Below are 16,440 nucleotides of genomic sequence, written 5' to 3'. Positions count from 1 at the left end.
GCTAACATCTCCAGCTTGCAATTGAATTTTGGGAGCCACGGGCTGAGGAGCTTTGGCAAATCAACCCTTGCATTTAAAGCATCAGGATTCGAAAAACTCAGTGCAATTATGCAAGTCAATATTTTAAGTGAGGCAACTGTACTGGAGGGAGAAATTTCCTTCGTTCCCCTTAGGCTGCTTCTAGCTGGTTTAGGAGTTGAATTCATAGGAGACAAGTGAACAGGAGGTTAAAAAAAAAGTTTTATTACGTGTGCATGGAAGTCCAATAATGAAATTGAGACCCTAAGAAATGACCAAGGCTGGCAGTTTTGATATATTTTAGACAGAGACAAGAAATTCCTGAGGAATTGACAGGATAGAGAAAATAGGGATTTGGGAGCTTTAGTTAGTAAGGCATTCTGAACAGAATTTGGGCTGAGTGAGGTAGTAGATTAGGAAAAAAAAATAAATAACAAGGCTCGTTTCTCCAGCTTTCTCCACTTTAAAGTTCCTATCTCTGGTGATAAGGATGTCTTTTTGCTTAGTACAGGGAGGGCATTTTTCACACGGGAAATTTATTTCCTGCTTTCAGTGGGGGACAAAGGGTCTGAGTGTACTTGTACCAGGTTGTTTCCTGGGTTGATTCAATTCAAAATAATCAATATGCCAGCGCAGTACATTTGGGGGCAGCTTGCCCTGCGCCCCTACACGACCTATACCTGAATTCCTTGTTTTTTTCCATTAAAACAAGTGCAGAGAGGGCTTTTTTTTTAATTGTACAGCAAATGCAGGTGTCCTGCAAGTTCGAAACAGGTTTAGGGACCGGTTTATATGAACCTGAGTTAGCCGCTTGGTAATCAACACGGTTTTCGAATCTGGTGGAGCTTCTGGGTGAAGAGCCTGACCTCGTTCCTCTGTCAGATTTAAATAATAAAAATGATGCTAAAAAAAAAAAAGTTATGTCCTCTTGAACATCGTGTCAGGTCAGTCCCTAGGCCTTTCTCTACTTCCCTTGGGTTCCTGGCAGGAAACATGTGGAGAGGGAGCGGATAAACAGGTTCCCGTTCCCAGCAGCAGCACGTTACAAAAATTTTCCATCTGTTGTGGTGCCCTTGCCTCCGTACAAAAAGTGCGGTTTGAAACACGGTTTCTCTTATCTCCCTTTAAAAGCCTTTTTTCTCAGGCGCTTGCATTCTGGTACAGTGTTGAGCATGCCAAGCTGCTTTTCGCTTTATATCATCATGTGACGCCGCCTCTCCTCCAGCCTTGAGGCTCTTTAAAACAGAATCACAAAATTTACTTCCTGAGATTCTAGAAGCGATGGGGGTGGGGTGGGAAGCGAGGATTGCGGAGGGCAACGGACTACACTTCCCACAAGCCCTCGCGCGGCGGCTCCCCTCGCTCCCCCACGCTTCCCACCCGGAGGCTTGCGCTTGCGCGGAAAATCCTGCGCTGAGAGGAGGGGCGGGGACGGCACAACGCGCCTGAAAGGGGAGGAGGAAAAAAGAGACCATAGACTTTCACCTGGGCCTAGAAGGTCTCTTAAAGTAGTGGGGAGAGGAGGGCGGGTGGGGACCACCTTCAGAGCAGGCCGCCGGCGGTATCATGGCGACCCGGAACCCCCCTCCCCAAGGTGAGCGGCCGGGGCCCGAAGTAGTATCTCGGACGTGGCTCACAGCTCTCGACCTTGCCCCCGGGGGCGCCTCTTCTTCCCCTGCCCCAGGGCTCTAGGGGCTCTTTTTTGGAGGCACCCCCTTTAGAACTAGACTCCCTCCTCTTACGGCCGAACTCTGGCGGAGAGCGACCCCCGACCCCAACACAGCCCTGCTTCCTGCCTTACCTTCCCCTCTGGCCCTTCATTTCCATCTTCAGACGTGCTTTTTGGCCTTTCTGATGAATTACTGAAGTGATTTCATCTTGCCAGGCCCCTAACCGCTTCTGTCAGTGGAGGACCCCCTCTTTGTCCCACTGATGAAAATGGATCTCTAGCTCGGGCCCTGACCCGACTGAGATTTGGGGGCGACCGTTTATGCCGTGAAAGTCTGACCTGACCTTACTGCCATTTGGGGAGGCGACCCCTCACTTCTGTGTAACTCTGACGTGGCTGTGGCTCCGGCCTCTAGGCTGGTCCCTGGGCCTTTGGAAGGGAGATGCTAGGCCCTTTTACTCTTGAGGCCCTAGTCTCAGGTGTGGGGTTTAACAACCTAAGGTTTCCATCTGGGCATTTTTAGCTGTAGGCCAAAAAGTAACAGTTAATGACAGATTTTTAAAAAATGTAAGGACCTTTCTGACTTTTGGTTAACTCTAAATTTATTTTTTCCATTTTGTATTTTGAAGAGTATGAAAGCGATGACGAGTCTTACGAAGTGTTGGATTTAACTGAGTATGCAAGAAGACACCATTGGTGGAATCGAGTGTTTGGCCACAGTTCCGGACCTATGGTTGAAAAATACTCGGTAGCCACCCAGATTGTAATGGGTGGAGTGACTGGCTGGTGAGAACAACATCTTTTTCATTAGATTTCATTGGCAGCCTTGCTGCTGCCCTTCCCGTAAACAGGCCAGTTACTGAGCGCATTCAGTGGTTTTACACTGTTAATCCCAGAAGAGCTCTACCTTGAGGCTTTTTTTTTTTAAAAAGATTTTATTTATTTATTCATGAGAGGCAGAGAGAGAGAGAGAGAGAGGCAGAGACACAGGCAGAGGGAGAAGGCTCCATGCAGGGAGCCCTATGTGGGATTCAATCCCGGGACTCCAGGATCACACCCTGAGCCAAAGGCAGATGCTTAACCGCTGAGCCACCCAGGGATCCCCTACCTTGAGGCTTTTCTCTGTGATATGATTGGTGTGATATAGTCTGGAGACAGTGGTTTTGGTGATTGGCTTCCCCATGCCCACCACTTGTTCCCCTGGTCCCTCCTCTCCCTTCCTTTGATTATGTACTTTCCACCTTCTCACATTTAGCAAATGTAGTGTATCTGATTCAGTCAGAGTGGGTAAAAAGGAAGATCCATCTGAGGGCTAATTATATGTAAATAATTTTTACTTGTGCAATGCTAACAACTGGAAAGACCTTTGAGGACTCCCACAGTAGAATTGGTCTCTAGGATTGTCAGCCCTGTAGAAAGCCATGTAAAATTCTCAATGAAAATTATTGTGAATCAAATGGTTCTGTTGATTTTTGTGGACTTATTTGGATTATTATAATACTTTGAAGAAGAGTTGGAATTGAAGGACCAATTGCTTACTCTGTAATAATATTGTGGAATGCATTAAGGAGAAACAGTTAAGCATTAACCTAACTAACCAATTAATGTTTTGGGCTGCATGATGACATGATTGCTACTGTAGATCAAGTTGTTATTCTTGGAATAAAAGATTAGCCAAATAACAAGGGTCAAACAAGTATGGCCCTTTATCTTGAAAATGTTCATGATCGTGGAGAATTTTTGACGTTTGTGGGAGTGCTTAGCTTGTGAATAATCGTTTTTTTCCCTTAGTTCTAGGTTAAATTTATCTTACATTAAATATTTACATATTTAAACTTGATAAGCGTTAAGCTTTTTTATTTGTGTTTTACATGTACCTTAGAACAATGGTTCATTCCTTTATGCCTTTTTGTAAATGCTATTTTATGGTAGAAACATGCATTGTGAAGATTCTGTGATGCAAAGGTACAGTATTTCTCCATGATGTGTGCTTATTAATGCTGCTTATGAAAAGACCTGCAACTAGAAGAGAGATGCCTGGTCAGGGCCCTGGTTATTCAGTTGATCCTTCACAGATAGTTTGTACCTTGATCCTCCATAATGGAGTCTGGTGCTCTGCTCACATAAGCTTACACATTGGTGCCATGGCTGATTGGTAGTGGTAGTCTGGGCCTAAAGCCCCATCTTAAAAGACACTAAAAGAATAATTAAGCAATAGAATTATCACATTGTGTGCATTCTCCTTGTAGGTCAGACTTGGTGAGAAGCCCCATAATTGGCAGAAGTTTGCTTGGAAAGCCTAGAGACAGAGCAGGGGAAGTTAGTAGCTTAATTTTGGTGGCTCATGCTGTTAAGCAAAGGATAGACATGCTTGTGAGACTTGGTCTCTGGGATGTACTTGTGACTTGGCTGCTGCCCCCCCCTCCCCCATCAGAGCCATTGTTGCTGACTCCCCTACTGGCGACTGTGGTCTTTATAGTAATACGTATGTTTGGGTTATAGCCAGGTGTCGTCAGCTCAGGAGCTGTGTAATAGGACTCCAATATTTGGAGTGGTTTGTTGCAATGACTTTAGACTCAGTGCAGTAAATTTTTGCAATTTTCTTAAGGTAGAAAACTGATGTACTCTCGTGGCATGTGTTAAGGAGGAATGGTTAATAGGCATTAACCTAACCAGTTAACATTGCAGACTCTGAACTCTGTAATAATATTGTGGAATGCATTAAGGAGAATCATATCAGGTTCAGGATATGCATGGGAGGCTAAAGAGATTATATGCAGCTCTAGGTAGTTATAGGTTTTTGATGATAAGACATATCAGGATGGATGATTGCTAGGAGAGATGGGAGGTGTGAAGACTAGCTAGAGGACCCTTAGTGGTCTGGAAGCAAATTAATGATGTCCTTGAGAACGGAAAGAAGAGTCAAAGAATGTTTTGGAAATAGAATATATAGAATTGGCAATCAGTTGGACCCCAAAGGTGATGAAGAAGGCAGTGTCTGAGATGAACTTGAGGGGGCAAACCTAGAGAATGGTGCTGTCACTTACATTTGGGACCTTAGCAACAGTTGATTTGGTTGGAAAGATGATTTTTGCCTTTGGGGCATTTTGAATATGTCATCCTGTGTGCCTGAGAAGCCCATGGAAATGTAAATTTTCCATTTATGAAGGTGTATTAGTTTCCTAGGGCTATCATAACAAAGTACCACAACTAGGTGGCTTAAGACAAAAGATTTATTCTCATGGGTCTGGAGGCCAGAAATCTGAAAGGTGTCAGCCCAGTTGGTTCCTTCTTGGAGGCTCAGAGGGAAAAATCTGCTCCTAGCTTCTGGTGGTTGGCAGCAAACCCTGGCATTCCTTGGCTTGTAGACATATCACTCCAATCTCTGCCTGTGCCATCACATGGCTGTCTTCCTTCTGTGTGTCTCTGTGACGTATTAGATTAAGTCATACTGGATTTAAGGCCCACCCTATTGCAGTATGGCCTCATCCTAACTAATTACATCCTCAGGGACCCTTATTCCAAATAAAGGCACATTCTGAGATTCTGGGAAGGACATGAATTGGGGGTTGGCGGGCACTGTTCAATTCAGTACAGGAGGCTACAGTTAGAAATCTGGGATTCTTTTGCACAGTATGAATCTGGAATAGTTAAGGGAATATGAGCTCACTGAAAGAATCACAAAAGAAGTATGGACTGACGTTCTTACAGGATAGATGAAACAAAATGGGTTTAATTAGAGATAGATATAGGTAAGGAAGCAATGAGAAATGTGGGCTTAAATGTCATGAAGGTGGAACTTCAGCTGGACCTCAAAGGGTAGAAAAGCTTCAGATGGGCAGAGTTAGGTAGAAACCCCTAGAAGCAGGAAGATTAATAGCTTGAGCAGTGTGATAACCTGTTTGGAAACTAATGGGATTGGAGCCAAAGGTTTAGTTACAGTGGGGATTGGCCAGGTGTATGGAGCATCTTGACTGCATTAAGAAAAAACAAATCACTTTTATTACAGAGAATTTCAACTTAAACAAATGTAGAAGGAAGGGTATAATGAGGCCCTGAGTACTCAACATTATTTCAGTAGCCAATCTTTTTTCCTATAAATTCCCCTCCTCCAGGATACCTGGGTGGCTCAGCAGTTTAGCGCCCGCCTTCGGTCCAGGGCGTGATCCTGGAGTCCCACATCAGGTTCCCTCCATGGAGCCTGCTTCTCCCTCTGCCTGTGTCTCTGCCTCTCTCTTTTTCTCTCTCTCTCTCTCTGTCTCCCATGAATAAATAAATAAAATCTTAAAAAAAAAAATTCCCCTCCTCTTCTCTCCATCCCTCATTTTGAAGCATCTCACAGTTTAGATTGTGCTTTTTTTTTTTTTTTAAGTAAGCTCTAGGCCCAACATGGAGCTTGAATTTATGATGCTGCTAATAAGATCAAGTAAGATCAAGGGTTGCATGTTCTACTGACAGCCAGTCAGGCATGCTAGATGATTGTGCAATTTTTTTAAAGATTTTATTTATGTATTTGGACAGAGAGCGAGAGCCAGAGAGCACAAGCAGGGGGAACTGCAGAGGGAGAGGGAGAAGCTGACTCCCAGCCCTGGGGTCATGACCTGAGCCGAAGGCAGAGGCAGATGCTTCACGGACTAAGCCGCCCACTTTTTTTTTTTTAAAGATTTTATTTATTTATTCATGAGAGAGAAAGAGGCAGAGACACAGGCAGAGGGAGAAGCAGGCTCCATGCAGGGAGCCTGACACGGGACTCGATCCCAGGTCTCCAGGATCACACCCTGTGCTGAAGGCGGTGCTAAACCGCTGAGCCACCTGGGCTCCCCTAAGCCGCCCACTTTTGACCTGCCTTTAAAACAAGAGAAACTCTGAGGGTTTCTGAGTGGATAAGGGGTATGATCAAAAGAAATGGGAAGAAATTAAGATTTTATTTAGAAAGCAATGAAAAGAAGAGAGAGAGTTTAGTACATCATTGGTTGTTCTCATTTTTGTCATTTCTTTCATTAAAGGTGTGCAGGATTTTTGTTCCAGAAAGTTGGAAAGCTTGCAGCGACTGCAGTAGGTGGTGGTTTTCTTCTTCTTCAGGTATGTCGGAGCCTTAGGTCCTTGCCTCTGCTTACATGTGTATCCCCCGGGAACTGAGAAAGTCAGGTTTAGCCATGCATTCCGGTCTATTTTAATAGAAGATGAGATTTTTCTTTTCGATATCAGTTTATGGAAAAACTAAAGTGAATTTTGAAAGCTGACATCTGTCATGAAAGACAAGTTTTAATACGTCTACATTTTATAAACCTAGTTTGATCCCAGTAAAAAAAGACAACTATTGAAGTTTGAAGTGCCTCATTTTTTTTATTACATATCCAAATTTCCCTTAAAACATCCCTTCAGCAAAATAAACATTTCATCCCTAATATAACCTTTTCATCCTAACCGTTTTAAATTTATATTTAAATTTCATACAATATGTAAAATTCAAAAGGTCTCTTTCTTTTCTCCATTTCCTAGCCATGCAGTTTTCCTTCCCTGAGGAAATTGCTGTTAGCAATTTCTTTCTCTCTCTCTCTCTTTTTTTTTTGAAGATTTTATTTATTTATTCATGAAAGACACACAGAGAAAGAGAGGCAGAGACATAGGCAGAGGGAGAAGCAGGCTCCATGCAGGAAGCCCGACGTGGAACTCCATCCCAGGTCTTCAGTATCACACCCTCGGCTGAAGATGCCACTAAACCACTGAGCCACATGGGCCTGCCCACTCTTAGCAATTTCTAACATCGTTTTTTTACAACTAGGGAACTATAATAATATAAAAAGTGGAAAATTGGGTTTAAAAAAATCATCCATAATCCTATTTCTGAGGCAGGGGGATTTGAAACTTTAGTTTTGTTCATGTTCCTCTAAGTATAAGGTTTAAAAATGCTTTGTGGTTACAGGATGTTTATCAGGATATTGTCTGGCATTCATGTCTGTTTGGCATATATTTTTCCAAAAATATCTTTCCCTGAAGATCAAACACAGTAAATCCCAAAATTGAAAATCTCTGGGAATGAATGTTAGCAGCAATATTGAAGATACAGAGAACGGTCTGTCCTACCAGATTTTTTAAATGATTGATGTTCATAGCAACCAAAATTAGACTTCAGCACCAAAGCCATTGATCATGTAATAACCAGTGTCATTGCCTGAAGTACAAAGGGACTGGGTTCATATGTGTTAAGCACAAATTTTTGAGTTGTTTACCAAACAGCTTTTTAAAAAACATATTTTCTTTCTGTTGGTGGCATTATGAGGGGTCATTGCCTACTGCTTGTGGTAAGAGGTAAAAAGGAAAGTGGTTAATATCAAATTTAGGCCTTTGGATGAACATGGCAGCCTTTGTACAAAAGACAATTATATTGAAGCTGCTTTTGATTTGTTTATATAGAGTGAAGAACATATTTAATTCTGTAGCTATTTTGAAAACTCAAGTTTGTCATTTCTGTTTAGTGGGAAAGGGTACTGGATTGGAGCAGTTTCCAAAAATACTCATTGAATGAAGACAATTACTACATTTCAGTCCACTCCGTTAGTTTTGCAGAAGTCCATTTCGATCTGCTCAATACACACCATTCAGATTCACATTTTGCCATTGCCACCTTCTCCTTTGCTGTACCTGGTCTCCACATTCTTTGAAGTCACTAATCAGAAGAATATGGGACCTATCTGCCTTAAACCAGCCCCTCCTCCCACCACCGCCTCCCCAAATATGACTTACCTTGAAAATCTACTAGAGGGAAACTGACAGGAAATAAGTAACACATGGCTTTCAGGCTAATTGCCCATTGTTCTTTAGGCCCACTACCATATTTTTTTTACCCTTACTTTAAAGATGAAAATGTATTTACTTAGAACTTAAAGCTTTTCTAGTAACTCAGTGTTAAGTGTTTTCCAGTAGATATTTAGCACACTGCCATCTTAAAATAGACAGTGGAATATAAGTCTTTAAAATTTTGTTTTTATTTTTATTTTTATTTTTTTTTGGAGTTGTATATGCCCCTAATTCAAAGGGCCAAATACGCGTACAGGGCTTATTATAGGTTAGAGTAATCCTCTGCCACCCTCGTTATCACCTTCCCCATTTTCTACCTCCCTTGAGGCAACTATGTGAACTCTTAGCTGATTCTCAAGGTATTTATTTACTTTTTCCTAAACAAGTTAATTGGCTATTTCTTGATCTTTCCGTTTGGAGTAATAACTGTTGGCTTTGTGTTATGGACTATGAGACCTTATCATTTATTGAACTTTTCTTGCCCACTGCCCATCCCTCACATTTGCATACTTTATGTTCCTCTGTCCCCTCCCATTCCATGTCACCGGAGTATTGTTACTTCATAATGGTGTTAGGTCATAACCTGGAGTTCATTGAGCTTGATTCTGTGAATTTATATGTCTAACCATGTTTGGGAAGGCTTTGCCCATTATTTCTGTAAAGATTTGTTTCTTCCTATTCTTTTTCTCTTTTCTTGCTGAATATGACCCTTCTTATGTGTATGTTAGGCTTTTTGATAATGTCCTGAGGTTTTGTTCACTTATTTTTTCAATTTTTTTTCAAAGTGTATAATTTTAAGTGATCTAGTTTTGAGTTCACGGATTCTTTTTTTCCGTCATCTACCTTTTGACAATAAGCCTTTTCCAAAAATTTTATTTCAACTACTGTATTTTCTTTTTTTTTTTTTTTAATTTATGATAGTCACAGAGAGAGAGAGAGAGGCAGAGACATAGGCAGAGGGAGAAGCAGGCTCCATGCACCGGGAGCCTGATGTGGGATTCGATCCCGGGTCTCCAGGATCGCGTCCTGGGCCAAAGGCAGGCGCCAAACCGCTGCGCCACCCAGGGATCCCCCTCAACTACTGTATTTTCTAATGCTAGGATTTTCATTTGGTTATTTTTATATTTTCTAGATCTCTGGTGAGATTACTTGTGTTTTCATTGATTACAAGTGGAATTTCCTTTTCCTTTTGAGCATAGTTGTAATAGCTGTTTTAAAGTCCCTATAATTCCAACAACTGGGTCATCTTAACGTTGGCATCTGTTGATTTTCTTTTTAGACTAGGCCACATTTTCCTGTTTTATCCTATATCAAGTAAGTTTGGATTTTATCCTGGGCATTGGGAATGTTATGTTGTGGAAACTCTGGATACTGTCTTTCTCCTCTAAAGAGTGTTGATATATTGATTTTCGCAGGCAATTAACTTGGTTAGACTCAAATTGTAAGCTCTGTTTCACCTTTAGTGGGTAGCAGCTTAAATATCAGTTCATTTCTTTTAGCCTCGGCCGGAATGCATGGCTCTGCCCCATGAATGTGTGGTTTAAGACTTGGATAGAGCTTACACATAGAATTTGGGGCTCCCCTTATGTGGCTTTCTCATTTCTGGCAGCTGTTACTGTCATAGACTATGTCATCTGGTTCTTTGGGCCAAAAGATGGCATGTTTTCTATTAAAATTTTAGCCATCCTACAAGTGCATCCTGCCCTCAGGATAAAACCAGAAAAATGGGCAACTCACTTTACATTGCTCCTTTCTTAAAAGTTTTAACTCCCCTTGAAACCTGCTCACTTTTGTTAATTTTGGAGCCCCTGTGTTTTAGCCAGAGTTTATAGTTGCTACGTACAGGACGGTCCCTAAGGTTCATCATCACCTCCATGCCTGTGACCCAAATTGCTCTGTCAGGGACTGCCAGGAAGAGCTTTCCCTTGCCATTTGATTTGATCACCATACTGTTTAGCTAAGGCTGGAGTTTGAAGTGATAATAGGTAAATAAATACAGGAAGGAATGCAGATAAATTCTTCTGTGGAGTCATTCATAGTGAGAATGGAACTTAAGATTCTTAGTCAACCTACTTCTATAAAATCAGATACTTTTATTATTTGAAGTATTTTATGTGTGATTCAGAGTCAAGTGATGCCTTACAAAGTTAACAAAGAAAGCATAAGCATGATAGAAGAGATTTGTAATGGTGTACATGGCTTAATTGTTTACTACTAATGTGATTCTTTACTTTTTGATTTTATTATTAAGAGAGACTAATTTATGGTACTGGCTCCCATACCATGCTTTATTCCTGTTCAGATTTTGTAGTGTCTCGGCTATACCATATGCTTATACCATAGTTAATAAGCATTTAGCTATAGTGTTTTATTAAAAGGACTTATGGCTTGAAACTTGTGTAGAGCATATTTCTTTTGTATTCCACTTTTGGAAGCGATTACCAGAAAATATTCTTAATTTAAGTAAAGAGTCAGAGTTAGTAAAGAGCCTTTATCAAGCTACTTTAGATTTGTTTAGTGACCTAATAGCTGATTGGCTTCTGATCCCTTGTAATTAAACATCTGTTTAATTAAGAGGTACTTTTTAACTAGCTGTATAATTTGGATTGTCTCTTTGTCTTTTTAGCTAATTCCCAAATTCCAAATGTTCTGATAGAATTATAACACAGTTATAATACAGTTTTTGGAATCTTCCCATCATGTACTACTATACATTTCTTAACGTAGTGTTCATCACATCTAAGTAATTAATTATGCTTAATATCTTTTTTTCCCTTATGGATGCAGAGCTCTCTGTTGGCTGTAGTTTGGGGGGCCTAGAATAATGCCTGGCACAGAGTAGACACTCAGTATTTGTTAAATGAGTAAATTGTGATATCTTACCTATAAATTTCATAGATTTCTTGAAATCTAAATGTCCATATATTTGGTGATAGATTTGTCAACAACCTAGTTGGTTTAGAATTAACCATTTTTATTATATTTTTGCAGATTGCCAGTCACAGCGGCTATGTGCAGATTGACTGGAAGAGAGTTGAAAAAGATGTAAACAAAGCAAAAAGACAGATTAAGAAACGAGCAAATAAGGCAGCACCTGAAATCAACAATATAATTGAAGAAGTAAGTGTACATTTTTAACTCCTTTTTTCTCTTTTTTCTTTTTCTTTTTTTTAAAGATTTTATTTATTTATTCGTGAGAGACACAGAGAGAGAGCGAGAGAGGCTGAGACACAGGCAGAGAGAGAAGCAGGCTCCATGCAGGGAGCCCGACGTGGAACTCGATCCCGGGTCTCCAGCATCGTGCCCTGAGCTAAAGGCGGCGCTAAACCGCTGAGCCACCTGGGCTGCCCTTCTTTTCTTTTTTAATGAGTAATCTCTGTGCCCACTGTGGGGATCGAACTTATGACCCTGAGATCAAGAGTCTCATGCTCTATCAACTGAGCCAGCCAGGCATCCCTGGCTTCTTTTTTCCCTTATGGGTTTTACTTCCCTAAAAAGGTGACTAGTGATTATCTTCTCCTAAAAAGTGAGTGTTTTTGGTCATGTTTAGGGTATTCAATAAAGTTGGGGATCAAGCCACTATTTAAATCAATCAGTGGAGTGGAGTGGAAGAGCACGCTTAATTGGAGCATGCAACTATTAATCTTGGGGTTGTGAGTCTGAGCCCCACATTGGATGTAGAGATTACTTTTTTAAAAATCAATAATTTATTTATTTTATTATTATTTTTTTTAGTAGTTAATATAGTTTCACCTGCCAGTCTCTCTGCCTACTTTCATCTCTATGTAAAAGCTGATAATATTATTTTTCTAGAAGGTTTCCTCCACTTTTACAAATGTATACATGTGTAGACAGCGTGTGGTAAAACTAAAACTACATATTTTTTTCATGAGCTGGGATATTTTGAAAATGTGTGTATTTTATTAATATTTTAGTTTTATTAATGTTTTTATGTATATTTTTCTTGTCCTCTATTTAGAATTAAATTGAATACTCCTTGCCTTTGTTTTGTTCTGTTCTTTTAATACCTCCAATTTGTAATTTTTTTTTCCATTTGTAATTTTGAAGAATTTCAGACCACTTGAAAAGTTGAAGGACAAATACAGTGAATACCCAAATACCCTTCACCTATTTATCTAATCATTTTATAACATTTGCTTTATCTCTCTGTGTATGTACATGTGATTTACACATTTTTCCCCCAGCATTATCTTCTGAGCATATGTATATTCTCCTGTACCACTACAGTTACTCTTATGAATCTACCTCAGATTCACATCATGCAATAATATTTCCTAATATACAGTCTATATTAAAATTTTTCCCTAAAATACCTTTTGTACCTTTTTTCACCCAATTAGGAATTATATATTGGGGCATCTGGCTGGCTTAGTCAGTGGAGCATGCAACTCTTGATTTGGGGATTGTGAGTTCAGGCCCTACATTGGGCATAGAGATTACTTAAAAATAAAATTTTTAAGGGATGCCTGGGTGGCTCAGTGGTTGAGCATCTGTCCTTGGCTCAGGGTGTGATCCTGGAGTTCCAGGATCGAGTCCCACATCGGGCTCCTGCATGGAGCTTGCTTCTCTTCCCTCTGCATATGTCTCTGCCTCTCTGTGTGTCTCTCATGAATAAATAAATAAAATCTTTAAATAAAATAAAAATTTAAAAAACAAAAAGAATTACATATTGCAATTGGTTGTCATGTCTCTGAAGTCTCCTTTAGTGTTTAGCAGTCCCGTCATCTGTGTTTCGTTTTTGTTTTTGTTTTCCCCCCCATCTTTCATAATACTAATGTTTTTGAAGCATGTAGGCAGAAGGCCCCACAGTCTGGCTTTGTCTGATTGCTTTTTCATGGTTTTATTTGGGGTAAGCATTTTACCAAGGTGATATTTATTTGATCTTGTACATTTTTTCTTGCCGGCCAAGTGGACTGTTAACAAATATCATTGTGCCTGCTGTGGGAATTTATTAAATCTGTGTTAATAACTTGCTAAATGGACCATTTATGTCTGCCCTACAGCTTCTTGTTACCTGAGAGATTTTTGTGACTGATATACACATTATCTCAGTAGCTAAGAAGCTTATTGGATCTGGCAGGGGCCCTCTGCTTCTTCAGATCATAATGGACAGCCTTGGCATCTTGTGTGGTGGTTGGCACCTGCAGTAGTAGGTGTACAAGAATCTTTGCCAAATATTTATTGAATTGGGGAAAACAGCTGTGAGATGTTACTTAGCACCAGATTTAATAAGTAGAGTGTTTTTCTTTAATTTGCCTCATTTTTTTTCTTTTTCTTATTATGGCAAAATACACTTAATGGAAAATTGACCATTTTAATTATTTTAAAATGGCACAATTTAGTAGCACTAGGTACTGAATTAACACTTTTGTGCAGCTATTACCACTATACTAGAACTTTTTCATCATCCCAAACAGAAACTCAAACCATTAAGCAAACATTCCCACAATTGACCCCTCTCCCCAGACCTTGCTGGCCTCTGTCCTACTTTCTGTCTCCATGAATTTCACTATTCATGTCCGTGAAATCATGCAGTGTTTTCCCTTTTCTGTCTTATTTCACTTAGTGTAGCATTTTCAAGGTTCATCCATGTTGTAGCACAATTAAGAGTATTTTTGTTTTAACTTGTGTTTCAGGCAACAGAATTTATCAAACAGAACATTGTGATATCCAGTGGATTTGTGGGAGGCTTTTTGCTAGGCCTTGCATCTTAAGAAGATGAATGTCTATCACAGTGGAGTCACCTATAAGAAGAGAAATGGTGGCAACAAGGTGGTTTCTCAATATTACTCACCGCCAGATTATCCAGGGAAGCAAGAAACAACTAGGTGGATAATACTAAACTCAGCTTAGTGTTTTGCCATTGAAGTTTGGCAAACTAGTATCTGCTGTAAAAACAACCCATATGGTATGTGTACAATAGTATTCCTGAGCAAAACATGCCTTTCATGTATTTTTTAAAAATTTGCATTTGTTTTGAAATTAGCCTATAAAATACCACCATTGGATGTAGATCTATAGAGAAAGAAAATGTGTTGGATATATTTTCCAGTGAAATATTATCCTTGTTTTATTTAAATAAAATGTTCTTCATTTTGCTTTATAGTATATTGCCCGTAATTAAAAATTTGTATTATAGCTTCAATATTACGGTTGGCTTTTTTTTTTTAAGATATGTTTGCAATAAACTGAAGAACTGTAATGCCCTTTTGTGGAAGAATTTAGAAGTAATAGAATGATTAAAAATATTAAACAGATTTAATACCAGTTTTTAGGTGGTTTTCTGCAATTCTTACTTTGCTTCTGTAAGTTTAGTAAACAGCTTAAAGGAAGGCCTTTCTAAGGAAATACTCATGTCTAAAGCACTCTCTCTCTCTCTCTCTCTCTCTCTCTCTTGATATCTATAGTTATAAAAATTTCTTGTGTATAAGCTTCTTTAATTAATTTATTTATCTTGGCAGCCTGGGCAGAACTAATTATTTTGAAGGTACATGTAGCTGGGTCACTGATTGATTTTATTAACCTTAAGTGAACCTCTTTTCTCATTTCTAAAAATCCTAATTATTATTTTGGCCCCTTCTTCATCACAAAGAGGTAAAAATAACTTTAAAATCCTTAGTAGTATGGTATGAATTTACTATCTGAAAGTGATTTTCTGTCACTATGAAATTGTAGCTTAAAGAGAATTGTCTGTCTCATCTAATCTGAGATGTAAGTGCTAAGGCTTTCAGGTTTTGGTGACATTATGTTGAACGCTAGGCCAGTTGATTGTTTTTCCAAGCTGCCTCACGCTCTCTCAGAGGCTCCTGTGCCCAGAAAAGCTCTCAGTGTTATTTATTTTATTCATAGAATTCTATGTTAGAATTGGAAAAACAGCAAAACAACACATATTGGGGTCTTCATATTTGTAAGACTGCAGGGATCCAGACCATCTCCTTTCCATAGGAAGCCCCCATTATATATTTTGTGTATTGTAAACATGAGGCATTTCATACATTCCGGATTGGTTACAATCTGTGTGCTTTCATTATCACAAGTCTCCTTAGAATTGAACGTGGGGATTGATCTTCAGCTTCTTCCTTTACTCTCATTAGCGCCTCAGATACAGTGCTAAGTAAAACTCAGACTTTCTTAATACGAAGCAATTTTGCTTATAAATACTTGTTTTATCGTTGAGCTTTTCTCTGTTTCATCCTTGCCAAGCCTTCCATTTCTGTGGAATCAGAGGGAAAAATATGCCATGTTAGGTAGAAAACCTTGGCCACGCTTCCATGTACCCTATCCTTGTGATGCTTCCATTGACTACAGTGGGGTAGGCAACTGTGGGGAGCTCTAGTAGCTGGCTCAGTCAGTTCATTTTGGAAATATTTACAATGTCTGCTCTGTGCTTGATACACTAGGAAAGTGGGGGCACAAAAATGTCTGCCCTCAAATAAGGGCTCGAATCATCCTCTATAAAAGCTCTGTTATAGTATAGGAGAACCTGGCATATGATTAGTGGCAAATAAGTATTAGGGATAGCTACTTTTCAGAGTCCAAACGTGAATGAGAACTGAGAAAGATGGCACTTCATTTTTACCTATACATTTCCAAGTATACGTTGATATGTTTGAAAATGTTTATATATAAATGCAAAATAATACCCGTGCTCTCCATACTGTCGTTTCTGCGTTAGTGCCCTTTATTCGGCCTCATGTCTGCACCATCTCCCCACAAGGTTATATGCTACTTGGGGCAGTCATTTGTGTTAATCAATCTCTAACTTGTGACACATGCTGTGTAATGCTTTGCTCAAGGTAGGTATTTGGTTAATGTTGTGAATGGGTGAATGAATATGTGGAAAGCATATTACAGTGCTAGAGTTGGTGTCAACCTATGGGAAGCTTTTTCTGGGTAGCAGTCCAGTAAATCAGAGGCTCCATCAGAAATGA

The 16,440-nt window shown here is 39.7% G+C and overlaps 1 protein-coding gene across 1 annotated transcript; it reads left to right on the top strand.

Annotated features, from left to right (window-relative positions):
- Positions 1-1,487: 1,487 nt before the first annotated feature.
- On the top strand, positions 1,488-14,654 carry FUNDC1 (FUN14 domain containing 1). Its single transcript, XM_055338270.1, has 5 exons — positions 1,488-1,612; positions 2,317-2,473; positions 6,694-6,769; positions 11,480-11,608; positions 14,146-14,654. The coding sequence occupies exons 1-5, from the start codon at positions 1,585-1,587 to the stop codon at positions 14,221-14,223; spliced, it is 468 nt and encodes a 155-aa protein (XP_055194245.1). The 5' UTR covers positions 1,488-1,584; the 3' UTR covers positions 14,224-14,654.
- Positions 14,655-16,440: the final 1,786 nt, after the last annotated feature.

Source organism: Nyctereutes procyonoides, unplaced genomic scaffold, assembly GCF_905146905.1.
Source record: "Nyctereutes procyonoides isolate TBG_1078 unplaced genomic scaffold, NYPRO_anot_genome, whole genome shotgun sequence".
Classification (NCBI taxonomy): domain Eukaryota; kingdom Metazoa; phylum Chordata; class Mammalia; order Carnivora; family Canidae; genus Nyctereutes; species Nyctereutes procyonoides.
The sequence above is the reverse complement of the archived record's forward strand: the minus strand, read 5'-3'. Positions and strand labels throughout refer to the sequence as shown.